The sequence below is a fragment of the Aspergillus pseudonomiae genome, assembly GCF_009193645.1.
Source record: "Aspergillus pseudonomiae strain CBS 119388 unplaced genomic scaffold BDV37scaffold_30, whole genome shotgun sequence".
Lineage (NCBI taxonomy): Eukaryota > Fungi > Ascomycota > Eurotiomycetes > Eurotiales > Aspergillaceae > Aspergillus > Aspergillus pseudonomiae.
The window spans coordinates 178,421-192,113 of NW_022476022.1; the positions used below are offsets into that span (position 1 = coordinate 178,421).

The 13,693-nt window shown below is 48.1% G+C and overlaps 1 protein-coding gene across 1 annotated transcript; it reads left to right on the top strand.

Annotated features, from left to right (window-relative positions):
* Positions 1-2,780: 2,780 nt before the first annotated feature.
* On the top strand, positions 2,781-8,710 carry pkhB (putative sensor histidine kinase/response regulator; the record flags this gene model as incomplete). The annotated part of the gene is made up of 3 exons (XM_032087122.1): positions 2,781-8,189; positions 8,256-8,369; positions 8,429-8,710. The coding sequence occupies 3 exons, from the start codon at positions 2,781-2,783 to the stop codon at positions 8,708-8,710; spliced, it is 5,805 nt and encodes a 1,934-aa protein (XP_031941799.1).
* Positions 8,711-13,693: the final 4,983 nt, after the last annotated feature.

The window sequence follows — 13,693 nt, forward strand, 5'->3', positions numbered from 1 at the left end:
AGGATGGGATCCATGGAATTCGTCCCACTTCTTAACAAAGATATATCGATCGGTACGGACCATGACTCGTTCGGAATAACACCTAAGGAGCTCGGCAGGGCTAGGAGTATTGGTTGTCATGGATAAATTTCAGGTACGGAGTACAGTAGGCTATTAAGTTGAAGCCGATACTTCGGAGTAGGGAACTAGTACTGGGATTGATGACGACAGAGGGTGCTCTCTTTCACATTTTAAGCCATCTGCACTCCCTTCCGAGTCCTGTACCCCATGCTTAGCGTTAGGTGGGTAAGAACTGTGCACTGATTGGCAGAAACGAGTCTGCTTGGAATGTGATGTTCAAAGGGGAATTTGAGAGCCACAACAATACCACTTAAGCACCAGCACTGTGACCTGAATCGGATGACAGTATCTATGGCAAGTAGTTCTACTCTATATTGCTTCATGTCCATCACCTCCTCCGGAAGTTGTTGTCGGAGTTGGCGAAGGTAGGCTCATATTGAAATTGAACCTGAAAAGTACTATTAGTCAGCTTCGATACACAACCTTTCAGGAAATTCCCAGGACAAGCAAGCACTAATGACCAGTTGACGAAAATACCATACGGTATTAAGGTCATGCCTTGGATACTCTACGGTATCCCTGGCAAAAATACATGGAATACGGAATACACGGTATGAAATACCCGACATTGGACAATTTTAAAATCAGACTAACCATTTATTGATTGCTGTACCCGAGACTCTGGAGTCGGAGAGCGCCACACAATCATAAACGATGACCCTTGACGTCTTGCAGCCCGGGGAAATGAAAGCCTTTCCCGTTTATTTTATCGAGTTTTTTTTCTCTTGATTTATTTATTTTACTTTTTACCTAGCCCCCTTACTCTGCACTGTGCATTTTCTCTGATACTTCGAAACGATTGCACTCTTACTCAACTTTTGCCTGATTCATAGTACAGGCTTGACATTGAATTATTGAAAATGATTGAGTTATCTTCAAATAGATATGAAAGCGTAGAGACCGAAAGATGACGGATGCACTCTGCACGCCGGACATACCACGATTCAAGTCCCGCCTAACAAACCCTATGGTGACCTTGCGGGAAGTTATCGGCTGCCAACCTCTCCACCTCCATGCTAACATTATTAATAATGTTCAATATTACAGAGTGCTCCGTATTTTAGTACAAGTGTTAGCACCAAGTGCGTGGTATGATTATAAGCACAGGCCATAACTTCCCATGATACATGCTCAAAACGTATCTGCTTCGATATGTTCCTCATACTGGACATGAGGGTGACGGGAGGGGCGGAAGAGCTTTTTCATGTATATTAAGTAAAATCAGGAGAATTGGAATAACCAACGGATCAGGGAGGGAAGTTCAAAAGAAGATAAATCCATATCTACTATTGTGATCTATATGAATTGGGTGGAAGATGGATGGGGCATTATGTGTTATTATTATTATAGTTACGGGACCATGTTGTATGGAGTTGTTTATATCTCCTTTTCCCACGACAATAATACGATACAGTATGTACATACCACACTGTACTTAGGCATACTTACACTAGTTACTAGGGAAGCAGGTAGTATCCTCCTGTAAGTATTGGGTATAGTGAGACCTGAATCATTGCAGGAGAGACATATTTTATCTATCTAATTTTATTAAGAAAGACAAAAAAAAAAAAAAAAAAAAAAAAAAGCCCTGTGAGATGCATACATACGTTCTGAACCTCTTCCACCCCCTCTCAGATAGCATTCAGGTGACCTGAGATTGTCCCCATAGGTAAACTAGGTAGGCTCTCACCTCTCTTTGGCTTCCCAATCAGCCATCCCTCTTCATAGCGGACTATTCTACTTCCCTTCCGGTTTGATTTTGGCCCATCCATTTCCCTTCCTTCTAGCACACACTCACTTTTCCTGACCGGTCAAGTTCTTCCTGGTGTACCATAGTGTTTGTCTCTCTTATTGAACCCCCGCCCTAGAATTTCTCTTTTAATATTGTTATTGTTATCATTTTTCATGTTGATTCGGTTGACTTTTCCCTGGCCACCAGCCTCTCTCCTACTGTAATACCCCTCCACGCTTTCGAACGTTCCAGGGCCTGGGAAGCCTCACGACAGTACCGCGGTTTTGCAAGAACCCGTCAGGGCTTGGCTACGTCATAGGTTGGACCCCCCCGGGAGACGGACCATTTCCACACCCTTCAGCACAAATCGATGATCCACTGGGTCAAACAGCAGAACCTGCTCCAGTGCTTTTAGGAAAGGTCAGATCAGTCGAACCTTCCTCTCAATTCAGTACCTACCTCACCACCACCGTTATACACCGCTTTAGTCAACTTTCTTGAACCACTCTTTTTTTTTTTGTCTTCGATTTTTCTTTTTTTTTTTTTTTTTCCCTTTCTTACACATCATTCCCTCTTGTCCCTCTCTCTTCCCCAGAATTTGTTCTTTTCACCCGGTCGACGTATACCCTATGAGTTTTTGATTTTCTATTTTCCTAAGGCCCACCCCTTTTTGCCCTTTTTCTTTCCGTGCGTTTAACGAACTTCACCTTTTCCTTTCTCCGCGTCCTTCCTACGTGCTTTCGTGTTCCCTTCTTCTCTCCCTGGTCTAATATCGTCCTTTACTCTCTGGTCTTCTTTCACCTGATCCGCGGACCGTTTCGTCCGAGAGATGAGTGCCTCATTTGGCTCCTGTGGAGTTGGATTCGCCCAGGAGAATTGATTATCTGACCGGCGGTGGAGGGTGTATAGGATGGGGGAAGTTCATAGTATGAGGACAACTCCGCTTCCATCGCCGGCCGAGGCCCCTTCGCCTATCGCCGCACCTCATCCTCACCTTCGTGGCTCCCCCCAGTCAACATCCGACCTGGTTTCCAGTAGAAACGTTGGATGCACAACGGACGGAAACGTGCCCATAGAGGGATGGAAGGCTAACTCTCAATCACCTTCTGCTTTACATGAACAGGCTACGACCCCGTATTGTGCATCACCATCTACGAAGAAGGAGAGTTCAGACTCGGGGAAAGGGCACCAAGAGGATCAAGGACGAAGCCTGCAAACCCTCAAGGAACTACGGAGACAGATGGAGGAGTTGCTTGTATATCAACAGATGCAACAGTCGCAGACCCAGAGCACCTCAGCCCCTCGGGAAACTACATCGTCGCAAGCAGACCCCGTCTCCTCGAGTTATGAATCGTCGAGGAAAAGGCGCCTTTCAAATGTATCTTCCCCGAGGATCGCACCGCTCCCAACAGATGCCATGCCTTCAGCTTCCTATTCCGACTCGACCGGTTCCGGAGGTACGATACGAGCCGCTGATTTAACGCCCGAGAATATGCATGGACAGACCCCATCGTACCCTTTCCCCAGAATGCAGCATCAATCAGCTCCAAAGTCGACGCAAGATCCTACGCTCAACCATAACCCATTCAAGCTGACGCTTCCGGCTGAAAAGCTCAAAGTTCACAAGATGTCCTCACAACCGGCAGACGAAAGACAACCAACCTCGGTGAAGACCCCTACATCCCATAACGTTTTCCTCCCACCTCAATACAAACCCGTGCCTGAGGACCCGACTTACTCTACCCCCAATTTGTATGATCTTACATTGCAGCTTAATGCCGACCCTGGTCTTGATGCATGGTGGGCCAACGTTGTGCACATCTTACAGGAGAACTATGGCGCTGAGAGAGCATCGCTAGCCATACCTGGAGATGCGACGGATCTTGAAAACGTGCCGTGGGGCCAGAAGGCAGTTTTCGACCGGAATATAGAAGGCTATGAACGGGAGACTCCACAGAACCAGCAGTCCCACAACGAGGCAACTGGAATGAGCGATGGATCTATCAAAGGGGATGCCAACTCGGAGAAGAGGAAAGAAGAGTCTATTACGGAAAGCTTGGCGAATGGATCGGGGGCTGCCAAACTTCTCAAACGACCCTCGCTTCTGGCAAGGCACTCGTTTGCAGGGTTTGGTAAGGAGCGGAAATTATCAACATGGCAAGATTTGGAAACCTCACCGCAAGAGCAAAGGGTGAAAAATGAGGGCAAGCGCGTTCAGATCTCCAACGAAAACCCAGATGGTGCTGGCGCAGCTCAGAGCCAGGCCTCGGCCACACCCCACCAGGCGCACACTGTGTCCTTTACGCAGTCCTTTGACCCGATTAGTCCTGCTCAATATAATCATCGACAGGTTGTCTTCCCCACATCCAGGCCCTTGGAAGTTGAAACAGATCCACTTATAAAGAGGACTGGTGTTGTGAAATTATTCGGGCGTACAGGGCCTGTCGTTCTAACCAGAGAGTATTCCGAGAATGCTGCAGCAAAGCAATCTGATGGTGACATTCCAACGCCAGAGGACGTAGTGCAAGTTACTCCCACGGCAGAGCCTGTTCGGCCGTGGAACAAAGAGCATACAATTCGGTCCAGGTCTGCCTCTAACCCCACTGCGTCAGGCTTGCATGCGACAAGAGTCCCGTTGATGGAGTTCTATGACGAATACGAACAAGTTCCTCCGTCCCCCTGGTCACAGTCTCCTGCTCCTTCTCCAGCGCCCCGTGCCCATGCAGAGCAGAACCCATTCTTTTCTAGCCACACCGTCGATGAAGGTGCATTCGCGAAACATCCCCCGCAACATGATTACGCGAATCTGAACCCTCTGGAAGCTATCGGTGTCGACCTAGCGAAGTCTGTAATTCACATACCTCTTTTGCATGCTGGCCGATCGAAGCCCACTTCTCCATCCACATTGAGATTTCCGGTGGCTGTTATTTCAATCCTATCACCTATTATACCTTACCCTGCGAATTTGCGACAGTCACTCGCTTGTCTTATTCCACACCTGACAACTTCATTTTGCTTAGCCCAGCACTACAGCCAGCTCGAGCGACAATTCGCATCTCGTCTTGAGGCCCCGCGCTACGGGCATCTTCTTGGCCTGGGGGGAACATTTTCAGACGAAAGCAGTGAGTTAGAGCTTGTGGCTGGTCTTAGCGGACATGTCAATTATACCATAGCCGATGACGGTTCTTTGGAGGCTCGTGCTAGCCTATCTAGTCCCGACGAAAGGTCAAACTCGACCAAACCCAGTCCATCTGGGATCGGTACTCCTGGCCTTGACTTGGGTAGTACCGGAGCAGGGGTCCCGTCAGTCTTGGGCGAATCGCCAGGATGTCCTACTAAACTTGGAACTGATGCTGTGGACAGCTACTTCAATGTCCAACAGCTTAAGGGCCTCCGTGATGCGTTGACTCATCATCGGAATCGACTGTCCAAGCCTCGGCCGAACGCCACAACTTCTACACCTACTTCTCCTGGGAGATTGTTGGGGAAGCTTCCAACGGATGAAGATGGCACCACGGCTCAAGACCCGACTGCAGCTCAGGCATCCCCATCCCAGGAATTCCGCGCGCCGCCAGTCATATCCCCTACACAAAACTCGTCTCGTCACCCTCCCGCAAACTCTTTTTACGCTCAACTTCCACGCGAGTTACCACGTCCGTTCACCGATACTGTAGCACAGTTGATGCTGAACTCCGTTCCACTTCATATATTTCTTGCAAAGCCTCAAAGCGGCGAAGTCATTTGGACAAACTCTAAATTTGACGCGTACAGAAGGAGCCAACCCCAGGAGCAAAAGTTAAGGGACCCCTGGCAAAATATCCACAGCAGCGAACGTGACCATGTGTCACAAGAGTGGGCAAACGCCTTACGGACGGGGTCACAGTTCACTGAACGAGTGCGCGTGAAGCGTTTCAACGACGAGTCGGCATACCGCTGGTTTATCTTCCGAGCCAACCCCCTACTGTCTTCCACAGGTGAGGTGCTATATTGGATTGGCTCGTTTCTTGATATCCATGAGCAACATATTGCAGAACTCAAAGCAGCTCAGGAGAGAGAGAAATTTGCGATCGATGCTAAGTACAGAGCGTTTTCGAACTCCATCCCGCAGATTGTGTTTGAAGCCACTGAGTATCGTGGTCTCATATTTGTAAACGAACAATGGCATTTGTACACAGGCCAGAAACTGGAAGAAGCACTCAACTTTGGATTTGCGAAACACCTTCATCCCGACGACTTGGAGAAATGTGGCGTACTTTCTGTATATCTCTCTGAGTCCCAAAAGGAAAGCACCGCTTCCGCATTAGATACAACCCTCCAAGAACGTCATCTTGCCAATGGAGTTACGCCTGCACTAGAAGAGCTCGTGAGACGTGGTGTGGCTTCTGTCCAAAAAGATGAAAATGGGCGTGTCTTCTATTCCACGGAAATTCGCCTTCGCTCCAAAGGAGCAGACTTTAGGTGGCACCTTGTTCGCCTGGTGCGCGTCGAGACGAGCAGTTTCGGTAGCGGAGAGGCTTCGTGGTATGGAACCTGTACCGATATCAACGATCGCAAGAACCTGGAGCGGGAGCTCAACAAGGCAATGCAACAATTGAACAATCAAATGGAATCGAAGACTAAGTTCTTCAGCAACATGTCCCATGAAATACGGACGCCGCTGAATGGAATACTTGGTACCATTCCTTTCATCTTGGATACTCATCTCGACACGGACCAGAGGCGAATGCTGGACACGATTCAGAACAGCTCCACTAACCTTCGTGAATTGGTTGATAATATTCTAGATGTTTCCAGGGTTGAAGCAGGCAAAATGTCGCTAGTTAACTCTTGGTTCCATGTGCGGTCGGTAATCGAAGATGTGATTGACACTGTTTCTTCTAGAGCCATCGACAAGGGCCTCGAAATCAACTATCTGATGGACGTCGATGTTCCCCCAATGGTTATTGGTGACAGGTTCAGAATTCGGCAGGTCTTAATAAACCTAGTTGGCAATGCAGTCAAATTCACCTCTCAAGGTGAAATCCACATACGCTGCTCCATCGATCATGGCACCGCGACCCTTTCCAAGGAGACAGAATTACTGTTGAACTTTGACGTTGTTGATACAGGGAAGGGATTCAGCGCAAGAGATGCCGAGCGTTTGATGCAACGGTTCAGCCAATTAGGACAGAATGGTTCCCAACAACATGCTGGTAGCGGCCTTGGGCTCTTCTTATCCAAGCAACTCGTCGAAATGCATGGTGGCAGATTGACCCCCAGCAGTAAAGAAGGCCAAGGCGCCAAGTTTTCGTTTTACGTGAAGGTTGACGCACCTCCGCCACCGTCGCCTGACGAACCGCGCCTCGTTCGACAATCGTCTAGCATGTCCGAGGGTCTTGGGATGCAATCCAAACCTAGTTCCCTGCAGAAGATGCTTTTTTCGTCCAGGGATTCTACAGATTCAAAGGGACTCGATACCGATATCTCATCCGTACTTGACTCGCCGCTTTCCCAACCTCCAAGCAGCTCTGATCCTTCGGCTCGGTTTGCTTCCAATAGCTTCTCAGAGCGATCTTCGGTTTCTTCAGCTCTACCAACCCCCGAGCTTTATGCTGTGGACCCACTCACCAAGGTTGACCCCGCAAAGCTCAGTAATACGGATTCTTCGTCGCAGGCTCGCCCGAATACTACGGCTTCTTCGAGCAGCGATACCATACGCCCTGTAGCTCGGCCATCCTCATCAACCTCCCGGGAGCTGTCTTTATCGAATACATCGGCACCTGTAGATGCAGGCTCAGATGCCCCGCTCTCGCAGGACCCTTACTCGATTCTCATTCTATGTCCCCTGGATAATACGCGCAAAGCTATCAAGCAACATATTGAGCAGGTGGTGCCTCATGAGATACCTTTTGCAATTACATCCTTGCCTGATGTCGAAGACTGGAAGGACTCAATGAATGATGAGTCTAGTGCTAAGATCACGCACCTGGTACTAAATCTACCCAGCGTGGAAGACGTCCAGGACGTAATTCAATACGTCTCAGACTGTGATTCAGCGTCCGCGCCCACTCTTGTTATTATTTCCGACCTATACCAGAAGCGACAGATTAATTCAAAGATCAAGGAACTGTCTGCTAGCGGTGGACGTGTTTATACTGTGCCAAAGCCGGTCAAGCCTTCAGCATTCTCAGCCATCTTTGACCCCGATAATAGGCGAGATCTCAGCAAGGATAGAAATCAGGACATGGCCCGAGAAATCAACAATAATTTCAAAACCATGTCTAAGATGGTGAAGGAGGTTATCGGGAACAAGGGATACCGGATATTGCTCGTTGAAGACGACGAAACAAACCGTATGGTACGTTGGTCCCTTGTTTCTAGCCCAGAGTTCTTAGACTCTTTCGCCCGCGCTAACGTAACATAGGTCATGTTGAAATATCTGGACAAGATTAAGGTCATGGCCGAAACAGCGTCAAATGGTCAAGAGTGCACGGAAATGGTATTCTCTAAGGAGCCTGGATACTACTCCCTTATAATAGTAAGCTGCACAGGCTGTTCTCCCTGCGTTGCTGATCTTGTGACTAACATTTTTCGCAGTGCGATATCCAAATGCCAATGAAAAACGGATACGAAACTTGCCGTGATATTCGTGGCTGGGAACTAAAGAATCATTACCCTCAAATACCCATTATGGCTCTGTCTGCCAATGCAATGACAGACCAAATTGAAGACGCTGCACGCGCTGGCTTCAACGACTATGTCACAAAACCCATCAAACATAACGAATTGGGCAAGATGATGATGGGACTACTCGATCCTAGCCGGCCTCTCCTTCTACTTCGAGACCGTCTCAGGAGGGATAATCACCGCGAGGATTAAGGTGGCCTCTGTATTCCTGCAGTTATCCTGTGCGGTCAGCGGAGGGTCTGTTCCAGATGTTTTTTGTTGGCCTGGTCTAGCCTCCAGCTAGTGCGCCAAATGGAAAAGTACATGGCCTCCCGACTGCTATGATCGTGTCCTGATGTACCTGCTACTAGTTCTACTTTTTCTCAATTTTGGGCTGGGGTTTTGGCTTGGTACAAGCCGTCGGACGGAAAGGCGTCTTTGGATGTTTTCGAGTCGTGAATTTTGGTTTTCGAGTCTATTTCATTGCCCGCTTCTCTTTTTTCACCCGCGGGTTTTCACTACGCATCTGCATTGAGCATTCAGGTTTGATTGATACCTTTCAGCATTACGGGGGTCGGAATTATAGGTTTGTTGTTCTTTGGACCATCGACCTCGTTCGTGGCGTGGCGTCTGTTATCGGGTTCGTTGAGCAATTCTCAATCGTCTTTACCTCTTCTTCTCTTGCAAACCTCCGTTATCTCACTTTTGTTTCTTACTTTTCTTATTTTCTCTTCCCGATACCATATTATGAGCATGATATTTAACTACTGGAATTGCATTTGCAGATAACAGAGCGTTTCCCACCCCTACTTTTCCCTGCCCTTTCCCGATGTTTTCTGTTCCTTTGCCTTCTTAGTAGATAATTCATATACGGATCGAGATACCTGTTCTAGCATGGACTGAGGGCCGTTTGGATGTGAAAGGGAATTGTCACTCTGCTTCGGGACTTGGATGGTCATTGATCGGATAACAGCATATATATGATATACTTTAATTGCACTACATCAGACCAATTCTCTGTTTCTGTTTTCATGCTCGGTAAATCCCAGTAGCGTATGACTGAGTTCGGTCCAGAAGATGATCACACCACCACATATATATTTTGAGTTTGATCTCTGATTGAAGCAGATATGCATATCTGGGAGTATCCGCCGGTAGACGGATCATTATCTACTATCTACCGAGGTATATAAGATGATACATGTCAGATGAGCTGCGCCCTGCACCGTGGTTAGTTAGTTCGTTAGTCCCTTGCTTTCTGGACGTCATCTCCATGTGGCCGATGGATCGTGTGGTGAGAGATTCCAAAGGATTTTAAAAAACAGAAGAACGAAAAAAGAAAAAAAAATAAAGAAAGTTCCGGTAGTGAGTAACGTATCTATCCCTTGCCTGTGTAACTACACAGAGTTCAGGTGACAGGGCAAACAATTAAAAGGATAAACGAGAATGGGCCTATTGGCTGCGTTAGAGCAGTTGAGAGTGCAGGAGACGGTGATGTAATCGTCCCATTGTAGTTGGAGGATCGTCGTCATTGGCGATAGTATACGATTGTCGGCTTGCTGAGCTCCATGCGTTCCATGTCAGGTGCCTCCTTCAGACTGCTTTTTTTTTTTTTTTTTTTCGTACGACCTGCGGTCGACAATCTGTTCAGGATTAGTTGAAACTGTGATGTTGTCAATGTTGTTATCCCAAAATGGGAATAAGCAGACTGATGCGGCTGATCAGGACGGTGTTGGCATATGACGATGTAAGCCAATAGAACTGAATAGGAATGAACGAAGTAGGGTGGAAACGCATGACAACAGGATGTAGAAGGATAAAGTAAGACCTGAGAATCGAAGCGAGAGCTAGTCTTAGCGACCTTAATCTGACGGCCTAGCGAGTAAGGAGCGAAACTGATGACACGAGGAGAGGTGATGTTCTCCCACAACTGAGTGAAGACCGGATCGATACTGATGGGAAGCATCAATCGAGGGGCCCAAAGACGGATGACGACACGATGGCTCCTTGAGCGACTCAAAGCGAATGCTTCCCCAGGCTTCACGTTAGGCATAAGCATGGATGGTCGGTCCACAAGAGGACCTATTGTTGAATAGTCCGGGTCCAATCTTGTTGGGTTCTAGAAAGACCAAAACGGGCCAAGGGAGGTGACCAAGGGACCGAAATTGGGCTCGAGGCCCAATGGGTCAAAAAGCCGGTTGGTTGATGAGAAACCATTGAACGACTTGTAATTTTAGTGGCGGTGAGCGAAGGGGAAGCAAACGAGCGATAGGCGAAAACCCCACATTCGCTGCATCCCCCGAACATCTTTGGAGGGTCGAGTTGGGTGATCATTGGAAACCAGCGGGCACCGTATTGGGTTCTTAGTGAGAAAACGCAATGTTCCTTTTTCCTCCTCACTGGTTTGAACCCTAGCACAGAACGGTTGGTCGTTGGGCACAATCGACGCTACGGAGAAGGCCCATGGTTCGACACGGCCAAAGACCCTAATCCACAATGCGTCGCCCACCCACGATTAGCCCAAGGCATACCGTCAACTTTACTGCACAGACGGATGTCGAGCATCTTGCATCACTAGGCTGATGCAAGCCAGAGAGGGCTGGTGAGACTGAGTTGCTGTTTCTTAGTGGCTATGGCAAGACTTGCCTCGTTGATGGTGGAGTCTGTAGATATCGGTTTCATGTGATCAAGTCTTGATGCACAAAAAGACGAGAAGTAGGACTCTTGTTTTTGTTTTTGTTTTTCTCTTTCTTCGTACAAAAGGGAACAAATGGAAGAGCAACAAGGTAGAGAACGTAGGAAGAGAAAATGGGGATGAGGATCCTAAGCGAATAGACCCAATCACCGGCTCATTGATGGTGCGTTGGGTCGCTGTGTCACCCTGCTATCCGGTCGGGCTGCTCTGAGGGTCGAAAGCTCTGTTCCTGGTTCATTTCCCTTGCGTAAGTTCTGGATCTTCATTGTGCTCGGACAGGTTGGCAACGGGTCGAGGACAGCGGCCTAACTGGTAAGGCAACAACGGCAAAGCCATGACGAGACTTGCATTAGAGCCACGGGAAATCGGAGGCCAGTAAGACCGTCGGACGACCTGGTGGATGTCACCATCAAAGAAGTATGACTGGTGCTTGCTTTTGCCGGATTTCACCTGGTATGGGGGAATGAGTGCCAAGCCGTTTGGATTAGTCTGTCAGCATGGCTGTTTGTGAGATGATCTTCATCCTTCTCTTTTCCTTTTAACTTTTTTTTTTTTTTTTTGCTCGTGAAAACTGTTCTTTTCCTAGGGCCCTACACGGAGGGCCGCGTCTCTTGAAAACAAATAAATCAAAAAGCATCGAATTGCCACATTCTCTGAAGGGGTCCTGATACTAATCCCCAAGACCTTATTAGCCCACTTATCGCTTCCTGTCACCTCGCGGGTGTGTTGCGCTCAGCGAGTTCACGGTCCACCCCGGCCCGTTTGCTCTGGAGCTTCCCACATTCGGCGGCGTTTAGCACGCTTGTCGTCGTTTAGCTGCCGGCCTGCTTCACTGGGTCAGAGATTTTCACAGGAGTCAGGACAATTGAAGGTCATGAAGCAGGCAGTTCTCTGTGATGGTTTCAGTTCTGTTCCTGGGCACTCATTACTTCTTCTCGTCGTATGTTCAGCGGCACAAATAAGACCATGTTCTTCACATCGTCCCCAATGACTTTCAGGGTATCATTCCATGTCGTACCATGCCACCTCGGTAATCTTAAGTTTTTGCTTCCGGGTAGACGTGAGTTGAAGCCATCATGGAATTCCGGAATACATGATCGATCTCCAATAAACTCCCTATTTCTGTTTTTGTTCATCCTTCCCCCCTTTTTCTTTTTCCTTTCCAGATCATACATTGATTTCCGATGCCATGATTATAACTCTGGCAGTCCGTAACCGAAATTCTGCGGCTTCATTAGCGTCTGCTTTCTCCGGACAGGTTTCAGTCGCTGGCAAAATTTTCAGGGGTGTTCCCAAGACCAACTTGTCAAAAGGGGGAGAGAAAAAGGGAGAAAAAAAATCACGTACGCACGCAATCGGAACGATCGAATGCCGCGAATCTCACCTTTTGCCCCTTACCATCCCGACCTCATATGCTCAACCAATCGATACCAAACAGGATACCACCGGAACGTGTCACGATAAGGACTTCGACAACCACCGCACAGAGCCAAAGCCAGTAGGAAAAACAAGTTGCTAAGATGCCGAAGGTAGTCACCACTGACCGACACCGGCCATGGGGTAAGTCGCAATTAGTTAACTCCGTAGCCATGCAACTTTTTTTTTTGTCACAATCTCCCTGCTATTAAATAAAGCCCTGGGTCTCAGAATCCATGTTGCCCAGCCACCCAGCCTCCTAATATTCGTGACACCCAGTATGGTCGATCACACTCAATGAAGAGTAGGGGAGTGAGACTCAGGAAAACCATCCAGAGTTGGAATTTTCACAAAGAAGGATTTAAGATGGGTAGAAAACGATATCCAGAGGGAATGTGAAAAGGGGAAAAAATATTGTTGCAGGAAAGGTAAAAAGAATGGGTAGTGTGGAAGACAGCACACAAGTAATCCCGCTCACGCGCCAAGATAGACCAGTTGTGATATCTTAACACAATCCCACCCAGCTCCTCCCTTTTTATATATTATAGCTGTCTGTCCCTCGTTTTCCAATTGACACCGGAGAATGGAAAATGGTCCGAAAAAAAGACTAAATGCCCAAATATCGCCACGGGAGCGCGGAAGAGAGTCCGAGTGGAGAGGACTTGCGAGGGCTGGACCAGTCTCCGGCCATCTATATTTCTTCCTTAAGTTTTGGTCTTCCCACCAGAGCGGGGTCGATTCGGGAGCAGGGACGAATGGGCTGCCAGAAATCAAGAGATGAGCGGAATCGGGGGGTCCGGATTGGAGAGAACTGGGGGGTCTTGGGAGAGTGAGGCCTGATGGGAGGGAAAAAAGACTCCCGGGATAATCCAATGCCCAATGAATGACTCGTACCCCCTCTCCCTAGACAGGTCATGGCCCTCATGAAAGGCTCCTCCGCCGGATGGAAGACTCTCCGGTGAGGGATATATAAAGCCTCATCTTTTCAGTCATCATGCTTTCTTCTCCTTCTTCCTTTCTTAACTTCCCCAGCCCTGTTCTTCTTATCATATCCCCGGTCTTGACAAGATTGTTCCGCTTTGATC